Source organism: Electrophorus electricus, chromosome 26 (assembly GCF_041902795.1).
Source record: "Electrophorus electricus isolate QZ-2024a chromosome 26, ASM4190279v1, whole genome shotgun sequence".
Classification (NCBI taxonomy): domain Eukaryota; kingdom Metazoa; phylum Chordata; class Actinopteri; order Gymnotiformes; family Gymnotidae; genus Electrophorus; species Electrophorus electricus.
Window position 1 is genome coordinate 9,543,964 of NC_137522.1, and position 25,029 is coordinate 9,568,992.

Below are 25,029 nucleotides of genomic sequence, written 5' to 3' on the forward strand. Positions count from 1 at the left end.
AACAAATTTAATGGAAATGCGTTATTTCCACTAAATCTTCTGGCCACGTATCGACCTTGGAAATCCTTGAAAAGCAGACCCAAATTTCAGAGCGTGAACAGCCTCTTTCGATTAGGCAAGTAATGATGCAAGTGCTGCCTGCCTGTTTTCAATCACTGGTCATGTTTTGCAACACATGGACTAAGTTGTCATGCCAAATAAATAAATAAATAAAAATTTGTGTTGGTATTCCAGATGCAAGACCATTTTATTTGGGTCCATAACCGAAAAGATGGATGCAAGGGGGGCTGTTTTCCTGCTGTGAAATCCCCAACCTACCCAAGGTTGGTCAGGCTTGGAAAACAATGCGAAGCAAAGAACAGTAAGGAGGGATGCGGTTGAAAAAGAAATCAAAATAAAGAGTCTACAGGAGGGAGGGGGATTATTGCCATGTTTTTCCATATGAATTTTAATACCGGGAGCTGGTCTTCCCTTCCCGCTTCTGGGATTGTCTTTATTAACAGTCGTAAGCAAGCCAGTGTATTACAGAGCTGCAGGGTGGTGTGTGTCAGATGCTAATGGTGTGAGGATTGTAGTGCATGTGCAGGGTGATGTAATGCTGGTGGTATGACTGTTAAATGTGCTACGCCACTGCATGTTTTGATAGAATATTTTCGTAATACCAGTTAGTGTCTAACAATAAACTGTATTTTGATACTTTGCAGAAGACTACATGGAAGATGATAAGACTGAGGCTGCGCTTTCCGTAGTAGCCTTGGTATCACTCCTGAGTTGGTTTCTCATGGTTTCCTCTCAGTGAAGTAGGATGATGTTTTCCTGATCAAAATGTCCGGTTGACTATGTAGGGATGAGGTGTATTTCCATTCATTTCTTTATTTGCTTCTCTTTTGCGCATAATATTACTGATTCTTGAAACAGATTACAGTTCTCATGCCACCTTGAACCAAGAGTAAACACATTAAAATAAGAACAATGCAACTATGTGATGCTACAGATATATGTTAGAGCAGGAGGGCAACTCCTTACTCCACATATCCAGAAAAAAAACCTAACAAACAAATTTTCCATTGGTTGATATTCCTTCACTTTCCCTGTCTCTCTCTCTCTCTCTCTCTCTCTCAGACACACACACACACACACACACATCTCATGTCAGCACAGGGATGGCAGGCTGAGTTATTCGATTCTCCACCCTGCGTTCCCCCTCCTTATCCATCCCCCCCCCCACATCTCTCCTCTCCCCAGGGAAAGGAGTAATGACCCACATCAGTGGCTACACGCACACACACACACACGCACACAAACATGTACACACACACACACACACCTACACGGACTCTCTCTCTCACACACGTGTGCACACACAAAGCCAATCAAACACATTTGCACTCACAGGCATGTGTTACTGGGAACACAGGAATTCCACTTCACAATCATTAGCTACCTTAGTCAAGTCTAGATCACTTAATCAGTCAAACGTTCACACAAATATATCTCCCACAAAAACCCAGTAAAAGATACAATTCACAGTACAGTATCATTTTCACTATGGGAATCAATGAACTCCTGAAATAACCTACAGCTCTTACTCAGAAGAGAAACAGGCTAGTGAATTCTCCTTAACCATGACTTCATCATACAATCTCTAGAGACATTCAACCAAAAAGTAATACGTTTTCTTTAGAATCAGTAGACACACATGCATCATCATGCGTCTACAACATATCGCTTTAACTAAATAGGGCAACCGAAGCACTCAGGTTACCTATGTGTGCTTTGATTGCCCCCCACTGTTCATTTATGGTATTGCAGGCCACGGGGCGCATGACGCTAACCATTTTGGTTCGGTAGGTTAGCTTCCGGAAAAAAATACCAGCACGTGAGTATGGACAAGTAGAAGGCAAACCACGTCGTGGAGAGTTACTGAGTTGCTTCCAGATTGTTTCTATGTCATTTTTAAATTCGATTGTGACACTCGGGGCGACTTGATCAGTTATGTTAGGTTTCATTTTACCTACTGAACATTCGACCAATCACAATCGTTTCCGACTGCAAAAGTGGACTTAGTGCTTAGTGAATGTAGCAGAGGTGACCTTAGAAACGTTGTTGCTGCAAATCCGGTAATGTTTACCTGATGTCCCTTTTGGGTGTGGTCCGTTCCTCTACAGCAGGAGGCATCGTGAAAATACCGAAAGCCTTTTCGCCCGCGCTGTGTGAAATCGGTGTGACCAATCGTCTTCTTATTGATACGGGAATTGCACATCCATATAAATACCATGAGTGAATACCATAACATGTTTCTAGCAAAAAGGCTTGAGTAAAATCTGAGCTGATGAGAAGAAGCCATTAAACAAAAATGTTTTCTTAACTGGGTTGTCTACACTGCTGTCACGCAAGGCCATTAGACTGCATGCCGTGCATCTAATACTTACGTCATCTAGTGGGCATTAAAACCGTAGCATAGTATTCGAGATAATCTACTGGAGAAATGGCAATTATTTGCATGTTTGACTCAATATAATTTTGCCGCCTTTGTAGCTATAACAGCCTCCATTCTTCTGGAAAGGCTTTCCACAAGAATTTGAAGTGCGTCTGTGGGAATTTGTGCCCAGTCAAAAAGTACATTTGTGAGTTCAGACTCTGATGTTGAAAACAAAGGTCTAACTCACAAGCGATGTTCCAGTTCATCCCAAAGGTGTTGAATGAGGATGCGCTCCATGCAGGCCACTGGAGTTCCTCCACACCAAACCAGCTCTTTATGCACCTTGCTTTGTGCACGGGGGCACAATCATCCAGGAACAGGAAAAAATGCTGAAACACACCACTGACTGAAATGTCTTTGTGTGCGTGTAACTAGGAAGGTCAGCCCAAACACTGAAAAACAGCTGCAGCCCATTGTCCTATCCAACCACCAAACTTTACTGTTGGCACTATGCATTCTGGTAGGTATGGTTCTTCTGACACCTGCCAAACCCAGGTTTGCCCATCAGCCAGATAGTGAAGCAAGAGCCATCACTCCGGAGGACATGTTTCCACTTCCCCAGAATCCAGCGGTGGCATGCTAACCACTCCATCTAACTCTTGGCATTGTGTATAGTATTCTGAGGACTGTGTGCATCTGCTTAATCCTGCAAACCCATTTTTATGACACTCCTGGCACACAAGGCCTTGTTGTTTTATTAGCTCTGAATAGATGCTGTTCTATCCAAAGGAAGAAGGTCACTGTTCATTCGACAAATAGCTTGCTTATCTTGCTGCATGTATGTAATAATATGTTTATGATTCCTGCTCCTGGTGGATATGTTTTTGATAGGCCTTCTGGCCAATCTGAAGCCATTCAGGTGCAAGGAAAACCCATGTTGTCCTGTTAAAGGCAGGGAAGAGGAGCTAGATTTGACTGCCTTTGTTTTAGCACAAAGGTGAAAGAGGAAAGTGGAAAGAGGCCAATAAATTTAGTCTTGTCATACTGAAAATATCTGACTTGGATATGTCAGCTGGCTCCTCATTCACATAAAGGAAAGTTACTGTCTTTCCAGGTGATGGCTGACTGGAAAGACAAGCCGGATTTTTTTTTTGCCTGGCACAAAGGTACATCTCAATTAGTGGCCATAGCTCTCACTGTCCATGTGTGCATGGCGACAATTTATCCTACATTTGTAACAACAGGTGTTAATACTGTGCATCGCTAGTAATTTGCTCTGCATTTGTTAGACCATGTTAATAACTCATTAAAAACTTCATTCAGCAGTTACAATCACACTGTCCGTATGTGCTGTCATTATGGAATAGGAAAGAATTGCCATAGCAACACGGATGCTCTTTCTTGTACAACACCACCAGTCTAAATGTAGAGGGTGGTGCTATAGCGTGTAATGAAAGTGGAGAATAACCAGTAGCAGTTTCCACTGCCTGTGTTTTTCCGAATGTTAGCTTGCTGTTGAATGTCAGATCTCACATCTAGTTTGCACACTGCAGGTTTTACTATTTGTTTTACTATTTGTTCTGTCTCAAAGCCAAGCCTGTTGGTTATTGGATGTGGATCGAACAAATAGATCTTTGTGCTTCACGTCTGCAGTGTGATGTGTAAACCCAGGCCCAAAATGCTGTGCACAGTTTCACGTTTTTTCCATCTGAAGGTGTGTCAAACATGTATAAAATGCCAGCGTACCGCGCGCACCCTTAGCGTTGTCACGGATACGCAGCAGTCGCGAAGAAAGCCGCCCCGCTCGTGCCACATCTCGCGATCCTAATGTCACATACCTGACTCAGAGCGCCCATGGCTCACAAGCTTGGACTCTGGGTCCTGCTTCTATTAGCTCATAGCAATTTACAAAAAAATATAAATTAAGAGTGAAAAGGTGGCTTTTTCTCAAGATCATCGTCACTAATTAATGTGTGGTTTTCATCTAGACCTCACTGATTTAGCACTGAGAAACGTACCTGCCAATTCTCGTATTTTATGAAGCAGGAGTCTTATCATTATGATCAGAAGTGTTTTTAGATAATCATCTGAAAAAAAAAGTGCAACCAATTTGCTACATCTTCATCAGAAGCAGTAATCATGTTTATGGGGCTATGCCACAGATGACTATGATGTAAGCTTTCCAGTTTTTTGAAAAGGAGATTATTGAGAATGTTTGAAAGCTAGTATGATTTACCCTTTCGACACCATTAAGATCAGGTTAGGGGTTAGGGTTAGGATGTAGAGGAGTGGTATTGATAGGTTTAGGGTTGGGTTGTTCTATGAAAATTGAAACATTGAAACTAGTTTTATTAAGTCATTTATTTTAATAACTGTATATAACTTAGATCCTGTTATGTCCAAATAGTGAAATAACGAAGTGCATATGTAGGCGTGGTTCTATGGTGTAATGGTTAGCACTCTGGACTTTGAATCCAGCGATCCGAGTTCAAATCTCGGTAGAACCTGTTCTTTACGTTTTCCTGACTATCGTGTACTTGTGAAAAGTCTGAATTTAAAATTAATATTTACTTTAACGCAATAATCTTGAATTCTTCTTTAATCTATAATCTGAATAATAAAAAGCCCTACTGGTGGAACAACTACTAGCACAGCTTTAGTACGTTTGAGACCTTGCTGCTGTTGGATTTATGCATTTAGGCGCAATAAAAGTAGAAATCGAAGATCAGATAGGAGCTTAAAGTATAACGAGACATCAAATCATTTGTAATACTTGTGAAGTCGTTGTCGTGTCCCACTTCCTAAATTTAGGTCAGCTGTTTTTGGGATCATGACATTGCATTATAAATGTGTTCTAGATGGCCTGCAAGCTCTACTCAAACCACATCACGACACGGGAACAAGTGTTGACAAGCAATGCTGAAAACAGCTGTTCAAGTCGGTTGTGTCAAGGCCTTGTTGGCGTCGCACATTTCTTTGTGACAAAACAAAATACACCGAGTCACAGCAAAGACATCAAACATTTGTTTTCTCTATTTATACTGTATTCTTTTTATGGGCTGTTTTAGTAGTATTTTAATCATAATTGTGGTCTTACAACGGGGCGTGCATTCCTTAATCATACTGTACTGATTTAGCTGAATGTCCTTTCTAAACTTAAGGCGCGCCGCATCGTGTGCTCAAAAAAGCAAGATTTCGTTTATTTGGTGGCGGGACCAAGTAGGTAATACTAGACCGCGAGAGTACGGCAAAAAAGAACTAAAGAGTCGATAAACAGTTCAAAAAAACAGGCGAACATGGGCTATATTTGAGAATAGACCGTCTATCTTGATTGTTTGATGTATGCCGCTCTTACGCGACGCTCAGGGCAAAAGTCGCGGTTTACTTCAACTTAGTTTAAAAACGAGAATTAATAGAGCCAGAGGAGAAAGCTTCAATCGCGCCTTGAAGAGTGAATGCCAAAAGAAGTGTTCGCTCATCACGGCTTTTATTGTCACCGCTGAACTCCTCTGTCATCATTAAGCCGGAGCATCTTTCTCCAAAACGTAGCTGTCAAACTCGTGTTTATTAGGTTTATTAGGTTATTACCTCTGATCCGGAATATCACCTCACTAATACATACACACCTTAACACCCTTAAGGCTAGATATGAATAAATACATACATGAATCTGTCGACAATGTCGGAGAAATACACGGCTGTTTTGTGGACTCAAAGAAATGCAGCATTGTGCGGCACAGGCTCCGGCTGAGCTCTTTGTCGGGACTTGCTGGGAGACGCTGATTCCTGCGCATCTGTTTACTGTTGCTGGACTAAAAGCTGTTGTTGAGTCTCAATCATCATGTACCTGGGACGGCGCAGAAAAATGGAACAGTGGCTTCCTTGCCAACAGTATCTCATAGCACGCAGAGATCCACATAGTTTTGCAGTGGTTGATTTGGCTGACCCTAAATTTTAATGAAGGTTTTAATGAAAATAGTGCCTGCACTAAAACCCTTAAAGGTGTGCCACAACACTGGGACTGGGTTTCACTTTTCTGGAGATTAATGAACTGGTTATTCATAGCGCTCCCCTTGTTAATGTTAATCTGGTAATGTCTACCTGTTACTACTCCCTAAAGAGAATTCATCAGAAGATAAGAAAAACAAAGGCCAAAGGAACACAATAGGACCATAAATGGATTAGTAGAAAGCAGTTTCCATATATCTAAATGGGCCCCATGTTTGTTAAAGTTTTCTCATGGTAAACCTATACCAGCAAGGCCAGAGTTTTATTGTATATAAACAGATAATAGAATTAAGTAATATCGATCATCTCAGGCAAGTACCCACATTCAGATCATTGTAAATATAAGGTTACTGTTTACTGAATTCAAAATGGAAATGTGAGTAAACATGCTTCACATTATTAGCAAAGATATATAACAGGTTCTAAAATAAGACTAGCATTCATGATCATACATCTTCTTACTATAAACATGCAGTATTGTTTTAGAAAGCTTGATGGGTGTCTCTAAATGAATTACATGCCTGTCCCATTTAGGGCTGGGTATGTATCTCACTATATGTTTTCAGAGTATCATTTTGATGTATTCTTAGTTTACATCTCAAATACAGGTTTTAAAATAGAGCACAATTTTAAAATGTTGCTGGGTGGGAAAACAGTATGTTATTTAGATTTCATACTTACTTTACAAAATGCATGTTTTCCTTAATGCAATGGAGCTTGTGTTTAAAGTACAGTACACATTTTTAAACCATAGCTGCCTCTTGATCTACTGATAAGCTACACTTAATTCTTTCTCTAACAGCTTCTTTCTGAATTGCTCTAGATGCTCACCTTATCTGTTTTTATTCTCAATACTTACAAGGTAGGAGGAGTTTGGACATGTAAGCATGGTTAGGTGTCAGTCCAGACAAATCAAATTACAGTGTCCCTAGACTGACCTCAAATCTCATTACTCAACATGTTCAAATTTCAAAAATTTCAGATCTTTCCTTTTGTCTCCAGAGTGGTGTGTACTTGATATTTGGTAGCATGTACTCGACATAGAACAGTGTAAAGGAGTTTTCACTTCCTAAATATAAGTAAGATATCATTTATTTCTACAATTAGAGTTTTAGTGCATAATAGTGTATTGACATTAATGTTACCTTTTCCCGCAGATCAGAGACGTTGGTTAGTCAGCAGTGCTGATACGGTGTTACAATATTAAGTGTCCCATCAACAAGAGATGGGAACATCGACTGCTCCTAACATTGCGCAAAGCCAGTAAGTGGGACTACGGCCTTGTCTAGGAGCACCGTTTTCTTCATATTCCAACATATAGAATTCATCACATCTTCAAAGATTGCTGTTTAATTCCACAAACATGGTGATAATGGTTCCTATCTAGATCTCAATAAAATGTAGCTTTGATTTGTGTTGGAAAAGAAGGAATCAATCCTGGGCTGTTTGCTGTGAAGTGATGCTTTAGTGGCTCCTGTAGGTCTGGGCCTCATCTGCAGTAAATCGCACTGAAAGTATGACAATAACCTGTAGATTTTAACAGTGTGTGTGCTCAGCCTTGGACAGAAGAAAGAAACATAAATCAATAAAGATGGGTGATGTGATAAATCAGTTCCAAAGATGTAACCATTAGATTATGAACATATGACCACTTTAAATAAAATACTGTGGCATTAGGGTGTGGTACAGATATGCAGTTACAAGGCTCTCTTTCCATTTCTTGCTAAGGCCATAAGATAGCTTTGTTAAGTAAGTGTTATTATGGTGTAGCCATTGTGTGTCTCTCCAAATAAGTTTTGCATGATGAGGAATTAGCAGACATGACATATTCCAATATACCAATATATTTATTGCAAATATTTTTGTATTTAATACAAATACAAAACACCATATATAAATAAACAGAGCATGGTCTGCATGTCAAGGTCATCTTACAGTATCTTTACATGATACTACTCCTAGGTCAGTCCTTTTAATGCGAGAAGCTCTGTTAACATGCTAGTACAATGGTTAGGCTTCCCACACCGTCTCGCTGTAGCCCAGACAAAACGACCACGATGTTAAATCTGACCTCTTAGCAGGGGCCTACTCGTGAAGCACTGCCGCTACAGATTCCACACGAGACCAACGCTGGCTGTGCCGTGGGGAACACAGCAAGGCCGGAGCTGGTGGCCAGGCCAAAGGAGACGCCAAGGCACAGTTCCTAAACCGTGCAATCACGCACCTAGGTCAGCTCCGCACTCAGGCACGTGTGGAACAAAGAGATGCGAAGGCAAGCATATATGTAAGAATTATTAATGAAGAACAAATGAATCTTGCAGGTTTGGCATTTGTGACTTCACATGTTCACACAAGTCAAAATATCTGAATCAAAATACCATCAAGTACACGAAGTCCTGATAGCATCGGAGTTTTTTACATTTGGATTCAAGCTGAAAGCACATTCCATTTAAAAAGAAATGCAAATGCAATTGTATATGCAAAATAACAGAGGCACCAAACAAATGTAGGAGATCAGAATTACTGAAAATGTTTTTTGCTTGTTTGTTTTTGCTTGTGTTTTTAATGAGAAACTGTTTATAAAAGTGAGAAAATGACAGTTTATATAGGCAGCTGTAATCTATCATGTACAAAATTGTAAATGGCACATATTTAGAAGATACTGTTGCATACTTTATGATAAAAAAAAATTGGGAAATTAACACACTCATTGGCTTTGCACTGTAGAGTACATATTCTGTCCACATAACATGCAAATGAACAACGAAAAGGAAAGAAAAACAGAATTCTTTTACAATATATGAAGTCAGATTAAAACTTGTCGCATAGAAAGAAAACATTTTTAACTTGTGTGGTTGAGCAAACAAACTAGTGGTATTCTCTCACTCAGACATCAATTAGATCTTTGTCATTCTATTCACATGACAGTGACAGTCTGTAGTTCAGCTCACAAGATTTCTATCAAATCAGTCAACCTGACCAAGGTGCGCAACAGAGGAGGCGTTCAGCGACGCTGGTATGAGCAGCAAGCAGCGCTCCAAAGCCGCACTGAGACAAGACTGGCACACGCCTGAACCTCTGCGCAGCAATCCTCTCTGGATATGTCCATGTCCCCACACCCAAAAACTCGAGTTTAAAAGACGATAGAGGACTGCAAACCAGGCTCCAGCCAAGAGCAACTATTCTAGCCGTTGCTTGGAAGCAGATTTCCACTTTATGAAGATACCAGTACAAGTCGTCTTATCAAGAGCTCAGGCCGGCCTAGTTGTCTTAGTTGAAACAATCTTCAGTACTTAAACATTTGTTCATTATTAAAATTAATAAAAGTATAAATAAAAACCAAGAAAACTGCATCAAAGATGTTTTAAAGGACATTTTTGAATCGACGAGACTGCGCTCTCACCCAAACGCACACAGTAAAAGACAGGAAAGTGGCTAGTGTACCACTGTGATAGGTGTGTGTAGCCTGCCTCCAGTCAGCCCAGTGGTTTGTGGGAGATGTAGTCCATTTTGGTCCGGCACACCAACTCTCACACAGTTCCGCGGTAGCCATAATGGTTGTTTTGCTCCACCTCTCCCACCCGAAGGCTGGGTTTTCTTTCCAGCATGTCACTTTCAACTGTCTCTGGACTAGAGCAATGAGTTATAGCACGGCACTTAAAGAAATCTGAAACGTAGTGTACCTGGACGAGGCCAAAAGAGAGACAAGCAGGGAAACATTAAACACTCAACATAGTTTAGCAGAAACATTGAAAAGTCATTAAATCTGCTGCAAGTCTAAGACTGCGGTCGAGCAACCGAATACTAAAAATGCTGAAATATGCTGAAGGAGCTGGACAATCACTCTACAGACATGACGAATCCATGACCATTGCTTAATCGATGTGAATCACTTAACCAATTAAATCTCAGGAATATAATCGCTCCTTCACACTGATCTAGAGCCACTTTACCCAAATGTTGATGTAAATAGGTAAAACTGGCATCGGATTATCCCAAAAGCGCAGCCTAGGCACACGAGAGAGGAGGTGTGATGAGCAGCTTCTGTACTCACAGTAAGAATAGCGACCACCGCTCCCTGGAGGAGCCCAACCAGAACGTCACTCCAGTGATGCTTGTAATCCGAAACTCGGGTGTAGCCCACATACACGGCAAAGGCCACTAGGAAAAACTGGATGGTGGGTCGCAGGAGTCTCGCCCATTTGGCCCTCAGCCGGGCCTGGACATACAGCTGCGGAAAGAGAGCGAGAGAGAGAGAGAGACAGACAGACAGGAGAAAAGTGGATGGGGATAATTGAGAAAGAGAGAGTAATCCACTTTGGAAGGGTTTGGAAAAGCACAAGCAATGTGCAACTAATAGAGTTTTGGAAATCAGGCCTTAAACCATTCCATATTCTATTTTCCTGCTTTAGTCCCTCTCTGGCCATGCTAAAGTACGGACAGTGTTGAAGCAGAGCACAGCAAAGAGCCAAACACAGTTTGGACAAAACATCAGAACTGGAAATGTACTGTAATGTTTGGCAAGAGGTGTGAGGGTACTCTGAGGCCCATGTTGACAGACACCCAGGGTGTGCACATGGGTTTAAAATAAAAAAAAGAGAGTCCAAACTGTGTAAGAACACGCTACAGCGATATCTTAACTGACATTTCCAGAATATTAAAGTGGAAATTAATACGCATGCAGACTAGTGTCACAGAGCAAGATACAAAATGGTAAAAGTCCTGACCCCACTTGCATCACAGGGAAATACCAAAAATAACCTCAGGGGAACTCCAGTGCGATTTGAGAATACTTGGACATGAACTGAATGCTTTCAAATTTAATAAATGTTATCCAACACTACATAATGATATGAAAGCACCATTTTGCATAATCCAATGCCAACGTTTAGATTTGCATAGTTCCATTAATTTAGTTCTCTCTCCCGTTTTCCCCTGTTTGTTTCATTTTCAGGTTTTATCACCGTGCCTGAATTACTCAAGATATGGGCAGGCAGCAAATGGGAATGTAAACAAAAAACCCTCCCCCAAAAAATAAATAAATAAAAACCCCAGAAAAATTTGAAAACTGTACATGCTTCATCAGAACAAATCCAGTAAGAGCTACGAGAATGTCTCTGTGTCCAAGGTCAGGCAGCAGAGTCCCGTAGGCATTCAGGACGTTCTCACTACACACTCACCGCCAGAAACAGCATACAGTACATCCCGAAGGACGAGTGGCCTGAGTAGAAGGACAACCTGGAAGAAAAGACCACACTTAGGCATTTTTTTTTAAATCAAGGGCAAGACGATCTCCCCAACCACATGCCTCAAACAAACGCGTGTGCATTACCTGGACTCGGTGACATCATTGAAGTTTCCGGTGCAGTTGATTTCAGATACGTAGCCTTTGCAGACTTTGGGGGCGCAAACAGAGAAGAAGTTGGGGCGCGGCCTGCCGATGGTGAACTTGGCCAGATCCGTAAGCGACTGGCTGACGGCGGCCCCGAACAGGAAGGTGCCGAGCGCCTTGTAGAGAGCAGCCACGTAATGGTTAAACGCGGAGTTAGACTGCAGCTTCTTATTGTAGACCAGATACGCCTCGCCAGATGATATCTGAGGGAAGATTGAGGAACAGAGGACGAATAAAAAGAACAGAAAGCAGAACGTGGCCACATGCAGTTCTCATCCTGTGCTGCGACACAATCTGTCATACTACCACATACTAGAGATGAATAAAAACAACAATAACTACAAAACAGCAGGTATACATAACTGTAAATGATGGATTGATTCAAGTCCCATTTAGGGATATGCTTTGTAGCATTCCGTATTTGGTATAGTAGAGACTTGTCTATACCAGTACGGAGGCTAACTGAAGTGTGTCCCACCCTCTCATGAAGTGGCTTTTTGTCAACATCTGAAGTGCGATATTCCTACAGTGACAGAACGATGCCTGGAAAGCACGTGGAGGGAGGAACTCACGATGATAACCGTGCAGGATATGGTAACTGCTGCCATCAGGCCGAGGGTGATGGTGTCTGGCTTTAGTGGGTACTTGATGCTCTGGTCGTCACAGTAGACGCCGCGATGGTAAGGCTGATAAATGCTGTTCAGGATAACGGAGGGCAGACAGGCTAGGAAGGAAAGAGACAGTGGATTCGTCTATTCGGGTTTACTTATGTAAATGGTATTATGGGTTTATTTTTGGTAACTGAGCTTTGATGTCAAACTAGCTGACAGACCGTTCGTCACTACTGTGGGTGGCGTTGTTTGCATTAGATAACCCTGATGGCATGATAAGGGGAAACACCACAGCACGATGGGACACCATCGTGGGACACCATCGTGGGACACCATGTCCTTCATAGGACCACATGCTTGAATATCAGAACAGTAAATGATACTATTCATTTTATGGACTCACAGTGCCAGGGAGACTTTTTAAAAGCCTCCCTGGCACTGTGAGTGTGTAATAAATAAATAAATATTTGTATCTATATATCAATCAATCAATCACTGTACCAAGAAAATACCCCACCACCACTGCCAAATAACACATTTTTAAGCTTTGTTCCAGGGCCTAACCATTGAACATCTTGTACGGAACATACAGTGTTACAAGATCAACTATTAAACTAAAGAAGGGAGACGTAAATCTCAAAGTCGAAGCCTTCGGATACCACATGTAGAGTCAGCTACTTCATAAAACACACGTCCCAGACACCCCTACCACAAGCCCACAAAACACAGACCAACGTGGCTGGCTGGAGATACACACAGGAAGAAATGGTCATTGCAGTGTTGAATGGAAAGTGTTCTTGAAAAATGAAGCAACATCTTGAAGTCACCCAAGATCCTCCAACATAAGGATCTCCAAGCTTGAACCACAAGCCAGTAATCAGGGGGGGGGGGGGGTTTGTTTGACTGCTGTAGTTCCTGACCCAGTACAGCATCTGTTCACCATTGTTGACATCACAAACAATTTAATCAGAGATCACATTGTGCCTAAACACTCAGGTTGACTGCTAGGTGGGTCACGTGGCTCGTACACCTGTGGGTCCTGAACTGCTCTCATTCCAATTATGATGAAGGATAGCAGAGTCTGTTTGTTCCACTTAGTGGGTGTGTGGCTGAGTCATTCAACAATGTGGTAAGGCTGGTAATTCCAGAAAATGAGGTTCATATACAAGACTTCATATGTTCCCTCGGATGTGCATTTAGTTTTTGACCTCCAACACTGGTGGTCTCTTGCTTTGCTTTATGGTTTGGTCTGTCTGTCTACAAGGCTATTGTACCTTTTAACTGAAATTAATTTATTTCCTTTGGGTATAGATGTTTGAGGGTTTGGTTTTCAGTGTTCTATCATATAAATCCCACACAATTCATGTGGGCATGACGTTTTATGACTGAATATCTTCTGTTTAAGAGCTAAATGATAAAACCTGTGAACAGTGTAGCCTTTATACTTCTTTATGGCATAAATCATGGATTGTTCCATTCAGGTTGCAGATGGTGACAAACAAGAAGTGGGGAAAACCCCCCCCCCCCCCAAAAAAAACCCACACCCACACCACCACCACCACCATGTCAACTTTTATCAAGTGACAGTCACGTTTAACAACATAAGAGGCCAGTAAACTTTGGCGAGTAGATGTCTTCATGAATCCACATTGGAAATGCTGTCGACTTATGACTGACAAGCCACGTCAGGCCCCGCGGTCTCTGCCACCGGGACACTGCATGTTCCCAACGTGTGCGCGGAAGGCTGGCTACGTCCGCCTTGTTGGTTGCGTCCATCAAACCTTTGCGGGTTTGTGTTAACACCTATTAATTGTTCATCTTTTGTTTAACAAATGTAGTTAATTTTGTTTAACAAATTAACATGCCCAAAGACATTCTCTCAAGATTCATTGTCTTGTGAATAAATTAGTTTGCATGCACCGCCATATCCTGAAGAGTTTCATATCGGATCCACCAGCATCACGATGAAAACATGGTTGCATCGTCTATAATTCACACTGGAGAACAGTTTGTGCACGGCTTTGAAGTGATGAGTCGTTGCATAATTTAATTATCCACGGCACATCCTGAAAGACGCAAAAAAAACACCGTAAAGGATGCATTCTGCGGGGGCCGCACTGAAATCTGTCTTCACCATTATAAGCTTCCAAATAGCAGCATTTGAACAGCTCTAAGGCACTCCCACACACAGCTGATGCACGCTGTTTTTACATCAACACCAAAGCGTCTGGTGTGACGAGACCGGTTCAAAGGGCTCAGCCATTGTCCACTAGGGACACATCCAGACATGCGAGGCATCCAGACATGCCACTGCTAGCCACCCCCAGGCTATGTCAACACAGCACGACAGGATTCACCAGTCCAGAAACTGGAAGTTCTGCTGTCCTGTGGCGATACCTACTGCGCAAGAATTCGGCCAGCAACACACCATGTGCATAAGGTACGGAAAATCCATATATGAGATCATGAGTTTATATTTGTTGTTATATACAGAACGTTATTTGTTTTCTACATTATGGCCCCTAGAGCCCAACATGTCAAATATGCCACTTTGCTCACACTTGTATTTGACACACACAGTTCATATTGTATATAAATGTTTTCATTATGAAGGACCATTTACATTAAGGAGCTATTGTAATTTTGTATGAAAATGTACATGCCAGTTCTATTCCACATATTTCATGAATTGATTATTTAACTAAGTACTGAATATGCATATTAGACTTTTACAAACCTTTTGCATATGGGTCAGCAGGGACTTGATATTATGAAAAGCAAATAAGGGTCATCAAAGTATTCTGACAGGAAATTCCTGTGTGTACAGACATACATTTGAGAAACAGCATTCATATGCATGAGATCCTGATTTTTTAAAATATAATTGTAGCCATTATTTTCCCCTCAATAGCTTTCATTGTAATTTTGATTTTAGTCTTTTTTTAACTTTATGTATTTATTTTTAATAACAACCCAATTTGAAGCTTAGCCCATGCTGCTGTTCCCAAGCATTGTACTGCAAATCCATTTATTTACCAGATCATTCAAAGGCAGCAGAGTGGATATTTATTCAAAACGAGCCCTCCACAAGAGCTTGGTGTCTGCCTCTTGTTGTTTTCAGTCTTAAACACCCACCACAAGCACTTCAACAGTAATCAGGAGTGTGAAACCCCATCCCCCGTGGAATAACGCAGCCTAATGACGGGAACACAAGCATATCTGTAAAAGCCATCTGTTAAGTGTGAGGTGCCCTCCTCTGTCCAACCTGTTAAGGTGTTAAGTCTTGTAGTGTGAGTTTGAAAGCAATGTAGGGTGACCCGGTAAAAAGATGGCTGTTCCATCTACAGCATATGATGAAAATATTGGCCCCGTTTGTTTCGCAGTGAAACAGATGGACCACGACGCGTTTCTATCCAGTGCAAGGCTCTTCCCACACAAGGTCAAAAACAAAGCTTTTTTTTTATGTTGTTTTTTTCCCCCCCTTTTTTTTTACCAACTCGAAGAGAAGCGGCTGTAGTGGTTTTGTTTCAGGCACTGTTGAACGTCTGTGGAGAATATGGATGGAGAGTGACTGACACACCAGACAGGCTACGGCGCGTTCTTTACAGACGTTTCTATACAGTACAGAATGAACAATGGCTGGTAATGAGGCTTCGTGCAACCCCACAACAAACAAAACAGCCCTTTGACAAATGTGCACATGCAAATGCTGATACACCATCAGTGCCCATGTCCTGCACTGAATGGGAGAAAAATACTGCCACGTCTAATGCTGTTTGATAAGCAAAAAGTGAATTCATGGCTAATAGCAACAGAGATTATATAAAATTCTTCTGCTTATCTTAATACCACATACTTTTTCTGTTTCTCTAGGAGGTTTCTAATAGAATGGCATTACCAGTCTGAGAGATTGATGCATCTTCAAGATACTCATCAAGGAACTATATCCATGAGGGGATTAACATCATGTGCCCAACCAGGTAATACATCTTTCTCTCTCTTCCCATCACTCACACACACACACACACACACACACACACACACACACACACACACACACACACACACACACACACACACACACACACACACACACCCTGGTGCATCTGCCTTCACGTCACACAACCCCATTCCCTAGTGGAATCTCATTTCCATCCCTTAGGAAATGAACGGTGGAGAATTCCAGGGATAGGTGCTTAAAAACCAAAATATTTCAAAAGCTCCTGTAGGCTTGTGGAATGAACTAAGCTAGTCCTTCATCGCTGGTCAAAGCTCATTTGCTTGGACCCAGACATGTGGAGGAAGCTCCTACTCCCCCTGTTACCAAACCATTCGCATGCAGAGAGGAGCACTGGGGCACACGCGTGTGACCAGCATAGAGCCTTTCAATGGCAAAAGCAGACAAATCTGTTTGATCTCTTTGAACTCAGCCGAGACCCAGTTCAAACAGACCGAGTCCATCTGCTACCCATTTTTAAAAAATGCCCATTTATTCGCAAGACATGTTTTCTCGTAGTTTATACAATTGTTTTATTTTTTTTGTAAGGCAGCAAACAGTGTCGATAAAGGGTGCCTGTACCCTCATCCTGCTCTGCTGAGGTGGATCCGAGACTTTAACGCCAAGCCCAGGAGTCAACACACAAAGGACGGCAAGCGGGGCCTGTTGGCTTTCTGCGACCATGGCGTTACGTCTGCCAGCCAGACAACAGCTGGCTCGTGCCAAAAAAGGAACCAACAAACGTGTGTCCCCCCGATCCCCTTTAAGGGCCGCTGCTTGGCTGGAACACGGCATTAGAGACGAATGACGATGAAAGTCCCGGAAACAAAACCATCTGTCTATGACTAAATGTTTCCACAATCTCTCTCTGAGGCAACTCTTAGTGCTGATGGAATGTTTTCCCCAGCGTAAGATGTTAGCCATCAGGGCTGACATAATTTGGTGAGACTGTTAATTTGTTAAAGGATTGACCCCCTAGTCACGCAAAGCTTATCGTGGGTTGGGGCTGAGGTTATATTTTCGAAAGTGGCCAACACAGCAGCGTGGACTTGCGGGGAGCAGGTAAGGTACACGCACAGGCTGTCCAGCTCATCAAAAGCTGACCTCCACCATGTGGAAATGAAGTGGTTGTTTAACAACATCTGGACCTGCGGAGATCGAGCTCACCTCAATAAAGGCAGAGCTCACCAGGAGATGAGGCATTACTGCGAGAAGGGTGTGGTTCACACCCAATGCCTCACGCCACCTGGGCCCTTTGTCAGAGGGGACGGACCTGCTCTATTGCACAGCCAGCAGAAGCCTATCAGGAGTGCCCATTTCCCCACAACAGTTTAGATAAAACTGAAATTACAGGAAGGTGAATTTCGAGAGAATAAGGAACCCCATTCTGGATCAGCCTCGACACAAGTAACCGAACTTGTCACCGAAAAAGTAACCAAAAAGAACAGCAAACAAAAACAAACATCCCAATAACAACTTGCCAACTCATGCCAACCCCTTTGATTCCCCTTTTGTACACAACCTCCCACTCTCACAAACACACAGACCAAAAATATGCAGGGCGGAATTAGGCCTGCTTTATTTAGTGCAGCCGCGGTGCAATTACGGCATGCAAGCAGCAATTTCACCAGAACGGAGCAAAGCTGGAGTAGACAGGGCTTCACCCCTCCTGGTGGAAGTGGGCCAGGCTCATTAAAGCCCTTTCTAAATTTCCACTCACAGGATACAAATCTGAGAGCTGAAGCGTCCTTCTTAAAGACGGCGGAGACCATTCTAGCTCTCGGGGCTCTGACTCCAGCCTACACTTCAGAGCCTCACCTTCGTGAGCTCCTGTTATACTGCCTGTGAAATTCAGGTGACAGAAAGCTGTAAATGCTACCCACCCACACCGGCTTCTAAAAGTATCTTGGTGTTGGTGAGATTTTCTCACCTTTTTAAAGCATCTGCTTCATCTTCATGGCAGGAAGCAGATTATCCTGCTGTGAACGGGACTTTGATCCTGACGCGTGTTCCTGACCACACCTTGTGATTTATGGTTCTACACTATTGCTGTGCTGTTTACAGTCTATGACGGTATCGGCCTGAAATTGGGATCACTGCCCTCAATACCGTCATTCTCTAAGAGCACTAGCAAAGGCCGATGTAAAGTTTCCCATGACACCCAGGCCTTGTGGGTCGCCGGGCCGCCGCTCCAGTCGGACCGTGGAAGGTACAACCTCGGCACAGGAGTACACCCTCGTCCTCACTCCTCCTCGTCTGTTTTCTCTGCATTCAGAACCTCGGGCGCGAAAACATGGGTGAAAAAGTCTCACAAAGCTTTGCCACCAACTTATTAGGGAGGTTCAGCAGGAGATGTCGACACGGCTGCATTTCCGTGGCTACGCTTCAAGCAGCATTGCTAAGATGGGCTGGAGCTGTGTGTCATCTCTGTGTGGTAGTGCGGGGGGGACAAACAAACAAACAAACAAACATCAGATAACGCAGCACCTGACACCGCAAAGATCAACAGCCACACACGGAATGGCAGCATCAGAGAAACACTTCAGCGATCCTGTAGCTGTGAGCCCTGTACCACATGCATCCTTCCCCTTGTCCAGGGGAGAAACGCTGGAATTTTTCTATTTTTCCCTGACCAATAACTTTGTTATTGTTATTAAAATCTGTTAGACCACAGATTTCTATTTCTCCATGGTCTAAAACACAGAGCATACAAAAAACCACCTGGTTTTGACGTGTTCACACACTTCAGCTGTAAACAGCCAAAATGTTGCTGTTTTTGATTTACTTTTTTGGACATCCAGGAAGTAGGCAATTCCAGGAAGTAATTAACAGTTCAAAACAGTTTTTTTCCTCTTGCAACATTTGCATGACAATAACATTTGTCATGAAATTCACCTACAACATTAAAAAGCCAAAAATGTCAATATTTCAAGGGCTTTATAATTAATGCAGTGACACTATCTTGTTTTATAAGTTACTCTAGATAATATTATCTGCAAAATGACTAAGTTCAAATGTGAATACTGAATATTAACGAGCACACATGGACACAATCTTGCATGGCCAAAGGCCAAATTCTAGATCCTTTCGTCACCATCTTTAACCTTCAAGTGGAAATCATAATGAGAACACATGACAAACTTCCCAAAACTTCATCGTGCGAGTCACTCTGAACTCAAGAGCAAGGCCACAGCTTCCAGCGTGTGGAACTATCTGAAGTGCTCTTCAAAGCACTCCAATAGAAACTTCTGTGGTGGAAATGGCTGTATAATGAGAAAGACAACCATTTAACTCTGTTCCTTCTTCTAGACTCCTGACGGATGGTGACGGGGCTCTCAGCGTAGGTTCCAAACACCGGGTCCGCACTCCTGCTCACCTAGCTGCCTGTACGTCTCTCCCTTCTCTCTCACAAACAGCTGAAAATCTCTTTCACCTTGCCTTCTCAATGACATCATAACACTGTGTAGCGACTCCATATCTTTATGTTAATTTAGATTTATTAATCTACCACTTTAATTTATTGATTATACTGCTTTATAATTCGCTCTGAACTCAGTTTACTAAATTCTACTCAATGTTACAAGGATGAGCAAATCACCAATTGATCAAGCCCCAGAGGCCTGAGCAGTAGCAGGGCTGTCCTATAGAGATCACGTCTAGTCCCGATGCACCTAGGCTAAAAGCAAACCAGTATTCAGCAGCTAAGCACTCCTGACCTCGGTGCGATCAACGCGGATCAGAACCTTTCGAGACCGGGCTTTTGAGCACACAGCCTAGACCTAAACCCAGAGGCCACGCACCACAGCGTGCTCCAACCCGCTGGTGTTCTGGACAGATAACAGGTGGGAGAGCGATGGGCGCAGCAGGCCTGGCTGGCGTGTCGGACACGCAGCTGGGAAAGGCTTAGGGATGGAGCACGCGGCCGAGTGCCGCAGGTCTGTAGGATTCCTCCTCACACACCACTGGGCCTTGCTGTTATTCCTGGAGCAATGGGAGAGAGGAACAATTTGCACAAGCGACGGTGCGAGTCTGTGTGAGGGCTTCAGCAAGGACTTGCTGATGGACTTTTGAGCTTGCCTTCATTTCCTGGAATGGAGATCGTAAAACCTCATTAACACACCCAATGATACATTACTGGCTGAGGCAGTAGTTGTACTTGCTCGTAATTGTAGTTTGCTTTGGATAAAAGCGTCAGATAAATGTACATTTAAAAAAAAAAAAACGCACTGCCCATCAAAGTGAAATATATTACTTTTCACATTTTTGGAGCATCTCTTGTTCCTCTTTGCTTGTTTCAACAGACCATCAGAAGTTTACTTCTGTCAGTTTACTTCTGCAGCATCTCAGATAACATGAGTGGGCACTGTCCATATACATTCCGACCACTTAGGATAAACATAACTGACATCAATATCAGACCAATTTTAATGAGCTCTTTCTAATAGCTTTATGTTTGCAGTGACTGACATTGGAGCCTTCTTTCTAAGCCACTATACCTGACCCTGGTCCCCGAGTGGGAGGATGTCCACTTCATCTTCCCACTATCGTCCCTATTTGATGCCAGCCAATCAAGGACATCTAGCATGTCCAATTCTCTGTACGTGACAGTCACAATGTTGCTTTTAGGGGTTGGTAATTTAGTACTTATTGTAGGGCATTATTTATGCTTTTTAACAAACTCTAGCACTTACTGTTTATAGCACTTATCATTTTTAAGATAGACCTTATGTATTTTGCACTTCTAAGTATCAGCATTCATTCCTGCATTCTACAGTATTCTAGTTCATTGGTATGTTTAATTCTAACCTACTGTACTGTACTTGGATATATTCTATTAGTAAATGACAAAGCACTCTGTACTGTACTTGGATATATTCTATTAGTAAATGACAAAGCACTTTTGTAAGTCGCTCTGGATAAGAGTGTCTGCTAAATGCCGTAAATGTATTTATAAAGGGTGAGCTTGGAAAAAAAAAAAAAGTCTGGTTTCATGTGTTTCACATTAAGCACACTACTTTCCTCTCTGTTTGGTAGCTATTGTGCCTTACAGAAAATACCTAACTAGTGGGTGGGTATCTGGCTATGACTAAACTGGGAAAAAAAAAACACAAAACGCTATAAAACAGATGCTTAGAAATATCTGAAAATGACAGGAGGCATTATAGAACGACCAGGTTCACTCCACTTTTCACGCCAAGCTAAGAAGCCTACTCGGACAGCAGACAAGCACATAACTCCCATTCTGTAATTCAGTGGAATTCTTTCTTTAGGAGCCCCAAACTCGCAGTGTGTGCTGATGTGCGTGAAGCAGTTGCCCTTTCCCTTCCACTTCACAGAAGCCAAACGCTCAGCATCAAAGACACAATACAGGACGTCTTCAAAGGGCCACCGTGTGACTTCATCAACCTGAATGAAGTGACTCACGCAAAAAGAACAAGCACTCGTGTCTTCCAAAAGAAAAATCACCAAGAACTAATCATTTTTAATTGACCGATAGAGATTAGAAATCGCCACGGCTGAAAAAAAAAGAAAGATGTGTGCAACATCATGACAAAGGATTTGCGTACCAGAGCTGGTGTTCACTAGCACGCAAAAGCCCCGAAGTGTAAGGATAAACATTGTATAGGAAACAGTGACAGGTCTGGATCGTGTTTCTATAAACAAAAGGGTTCCTGAAAATTTCCAGTTCAAGTTGGCGTGAACAGCGTTAAAACAAAATCCACCAGGTCAAACTGAAACGATCGCTTCCTTGCAAAAGTCAGCGCCACAGCGAAATCAACTGAACACACTCGGAATAAAATTTCCCAACATAAAAAGCTCCCGAGGGATATGGTTGCTGACGCTGACTTGACAAATATGGTTCCACATAAATTTAGCTTCAACGCTGATTTTATTCACGTTTATTCACTACATATTAAGAGTCAAGAACCATACAAAATGAGCGACTTTAGCTGACATGGTTTAAAAACTCAGAATTGTTTAAGGCTTACGTGCCAAAACAATGTGTTTTTTTTGGAAGTGTGAGGTTTATAGCGCTTACTGTAAATGACACGACAAGAGTAATCAAAGGTCGATACGTTTTTTTTAATCGACAAATGCTGTCTATTTCTGTGGATTTGCGGTTATTACGCTGTGGTATTGCACTAAAAATAAAACGAAATTAAATAAATATTGCATCGTCAGATTTAAAGGGTACCCTTGTCCACATAGATTATGCAGCTCGTACGGGATCAGCCGGTAGGTAGGTTTACTTACCCACGATCACAGAGAAGACGTCCATCAAGACGAATAGCTTATTTCTCTTGCTGTCCTTCATGATTAGCTTGCTGAGTTGTTTAACGTACAGATCGATTAATTCATTTGATCGAATGCTGAATGCACACAACCTGCACTGCGAGTTTTTCCGGCTTGGCTTTAGTTACCTGCCCAGTGCTGTTAACGACACAGCCCAAGTGCCCCGATTCCTCGCCACCTCAGACAGTCGGAGCTTCAGGGAACGACAATAACGCCTTTTCTGCTTTCGGTGCGCATCGCTTTTATATGTCCCGCTGAAGCGGAGGTTCTGCGTTCGCCTTGCCTCTTGCAGAAAGTTGACATTAAGCTCCGATCTCACGTAACTCCACGCCAGAAATCCGTCCACTTCCTCACCGTCTCCACACCTTCGTGTGACGCCAACACAGCACCGCGGCGCCAGCTATGAAAGCGCTCCCTCCATACCGTCCCGACAGCGAGACTTGGGAAAGAATTTCACTTTAACAGCTGATCTGTGGGAGGGACTTTTCATATCGCGTTAAAGTACTCGACTATTCAACTGTGCAACTCTTGAAGTCTAAACGCATATCAAACTTTTAGACAGGAGACGAAGTACAGGCACGAAAGCACAAGCTTTCTATGCAAATCTTGTGGACACGAGCAAAGGGATGTTTTCACATCAGATTATTTTCCTCAGTGCACGAAGGGCAGCACAAACAGGAACGGAGTTTCAGAAGAGCACGTCATAAATGTTTAAACGTGGGGGTGATTTTTATTTACCTGCGGATACAAACGTCATCTCTGCAGTGTCTATTAGTAAACACACGCGAGGTATTTACTCAGCAGTGTTTTAAGTTAACAGCTGCTGGCATGTGCATAATGGAAACACAGTCCCCCACCCCCGTTGGGTGTGGGTGGCTGCTACAGCCCTGTGCTCACAAGCTTTTAAAATATTTAGCTAAGAAGTTGCATAATATGAAACGTCCCAACTTAAAAAAAGAAAGATTCTTTAATTAAAATGACAAAGATTATAACAAAGTTATAACTTACTCTGGTTTGTGGCAATATTTGTGAGACGATTGAAAAAGTATAAGGCTGGTAAGATATTCATATTAAAATATAAGCGTTACAAACCAAATAACCGAACGTAAACAGTATTATGATAAAATTATGTATAATAATTCGAAAACAAAGTCTAGCACTCATTAGCCTAGTACAAATTTGAAAACAGAGATGTTAATAAATACTTTTCCTCGTGGTCAAACAATATAGCGCCCCACAAATTCACCAACATTTATTAACTCTAATATTGAATATTATATATATTTTTAAAAATATCCCAGTGCTGTGAAATTGTAAGATGAAATATCTCTAGAGTAACATGCATCTTTTACATACTAGCTTTTGATTAACTTTCTTTGATGAATTGAAAGTACAACCCTTTAGTTTCCTGCCCCCTTGTGGATATATTCTAGAACAGCAGTTCTTTTTTTTTTTTTAACATATTCATAGCTATCCTTAATCTACACAAGTATTTGATCACCTCACAATAAAATACTGTAAAGAAAACTCAAGAACATATCCAGGATAAAAAAAAGCATTCTTGGATTCACTACCAAGCACATATTTCCAATTTCAAGTGACGAAATAACAAGTAAAATGTTCATATGATACCAATACGAGCAGCTAAACGTCCACAACTGGCAACTAATGTACAGCCATCAAAAAGTGAAGGCAGGAATGTGCGTCTCTGTCTAGGGCCACTTGGAAAAGCTGCTGTGAGCTGGGTTAGGGATGACGGGCCAGACACGTTGCTTTATCCTAGAAAAGACACAAACACACATGCGCTTGAATTAATCACCTCCATAAAACTGACTTATGTGTTCTGAATGATACGCAGCGATTCTCAGGTTAAAGTAACACCTATGAGTCCAGCTGGACACAAATAAACACTGTGTTGTTGTTAATTTGATCTTCATGTTAATTTGACACTGCGATTTGTATTGTGTGTGTGTGTGTTCTTAGCTGTGTCGCGTACTCCAGCAAATACAGAGTGCTGCTAAGAACCCTGCTATTAACATACAGCCAGTCAACATGAAAGCCAGCACAGAAGTGCATGAGTCTGTTAAAAGATACGAGCTAGAGAGAAAAGGGATGCGTGAAGGAGAGAGAGAGAGGGGGGGGGGGGAAACAAAAATGATAGAAGAGTGGGAGAGATGGAAACGAAGAAAAACGACAATGAGAAAGAGAAATGACAAAATTTTCCAGGGCTGTTGTAAATGGTAAGTAAATAATGACATCATCTGAGTGAGGGTAAATATCGGCCTGGTATTCTGCAGTCGGTCGC

The 25,029-nt window shown here is 42.2% G+C and overlaps 1 protein-coding gene and 1 non-coding gene across 3 annotated transcripts; one reads left to right on the forward strand and one right to left on the reverse strand.

The window, feature by feature from the left end:
• Positions 1 to 4,857: 4,857 nt before the first annotated feature.
• trnaq-uug (transfer RNA glutamine (anticodon UUG)) lies at positions 4,858 to 4,929 on the forward strand. Its single transcript has one exon. It is a non-coding gene; the product is annotated as a tRNA-Gln (tRNA).
• Positions 4,930 to 8,258: 3,329 nt separating this feature from the next.
• plpp2b (phospholipid phosphatase 2b) lies at positions 8,259 to 23,356 on the reverse strand. 2 transcript variants are annotated; one of them, XM_027025777.3, is made up of 6 exons: positions 22,853 to 23,356; positions 12,395 to 12,546; positions 11,763 to 12,025; positions 11,611 to 11,668; positions 10,485 to 10,661; positions 8,259 to 10,113 (listed from the first exon to the last, which is right to left on the reverse strand). In XM_027025777.3, exons 2-6 carry the CDS (start codon positions 12,428 to 12,430, stop codon positions 9,961 to 9,963), a joined length of 687 nt encoding a protein of 228 aa, XP_026881578.2. In that variant the 5' UTR covers positions 12,431 to 12,546; positions 22,853 to 23,356; the 3' UTR covers positions 8,259 to 9,960. The 2 variants fall into 2 exon arrangements, with proteins under 2 accessions (XP_026881578.2, XP_035379300.1); XM_035523407.2 differs by having other exon boundaries at positions 22,686 to 23,355.
• Positions 23,357 to 25,029: the final 1,673 nt, after the last annotated feature.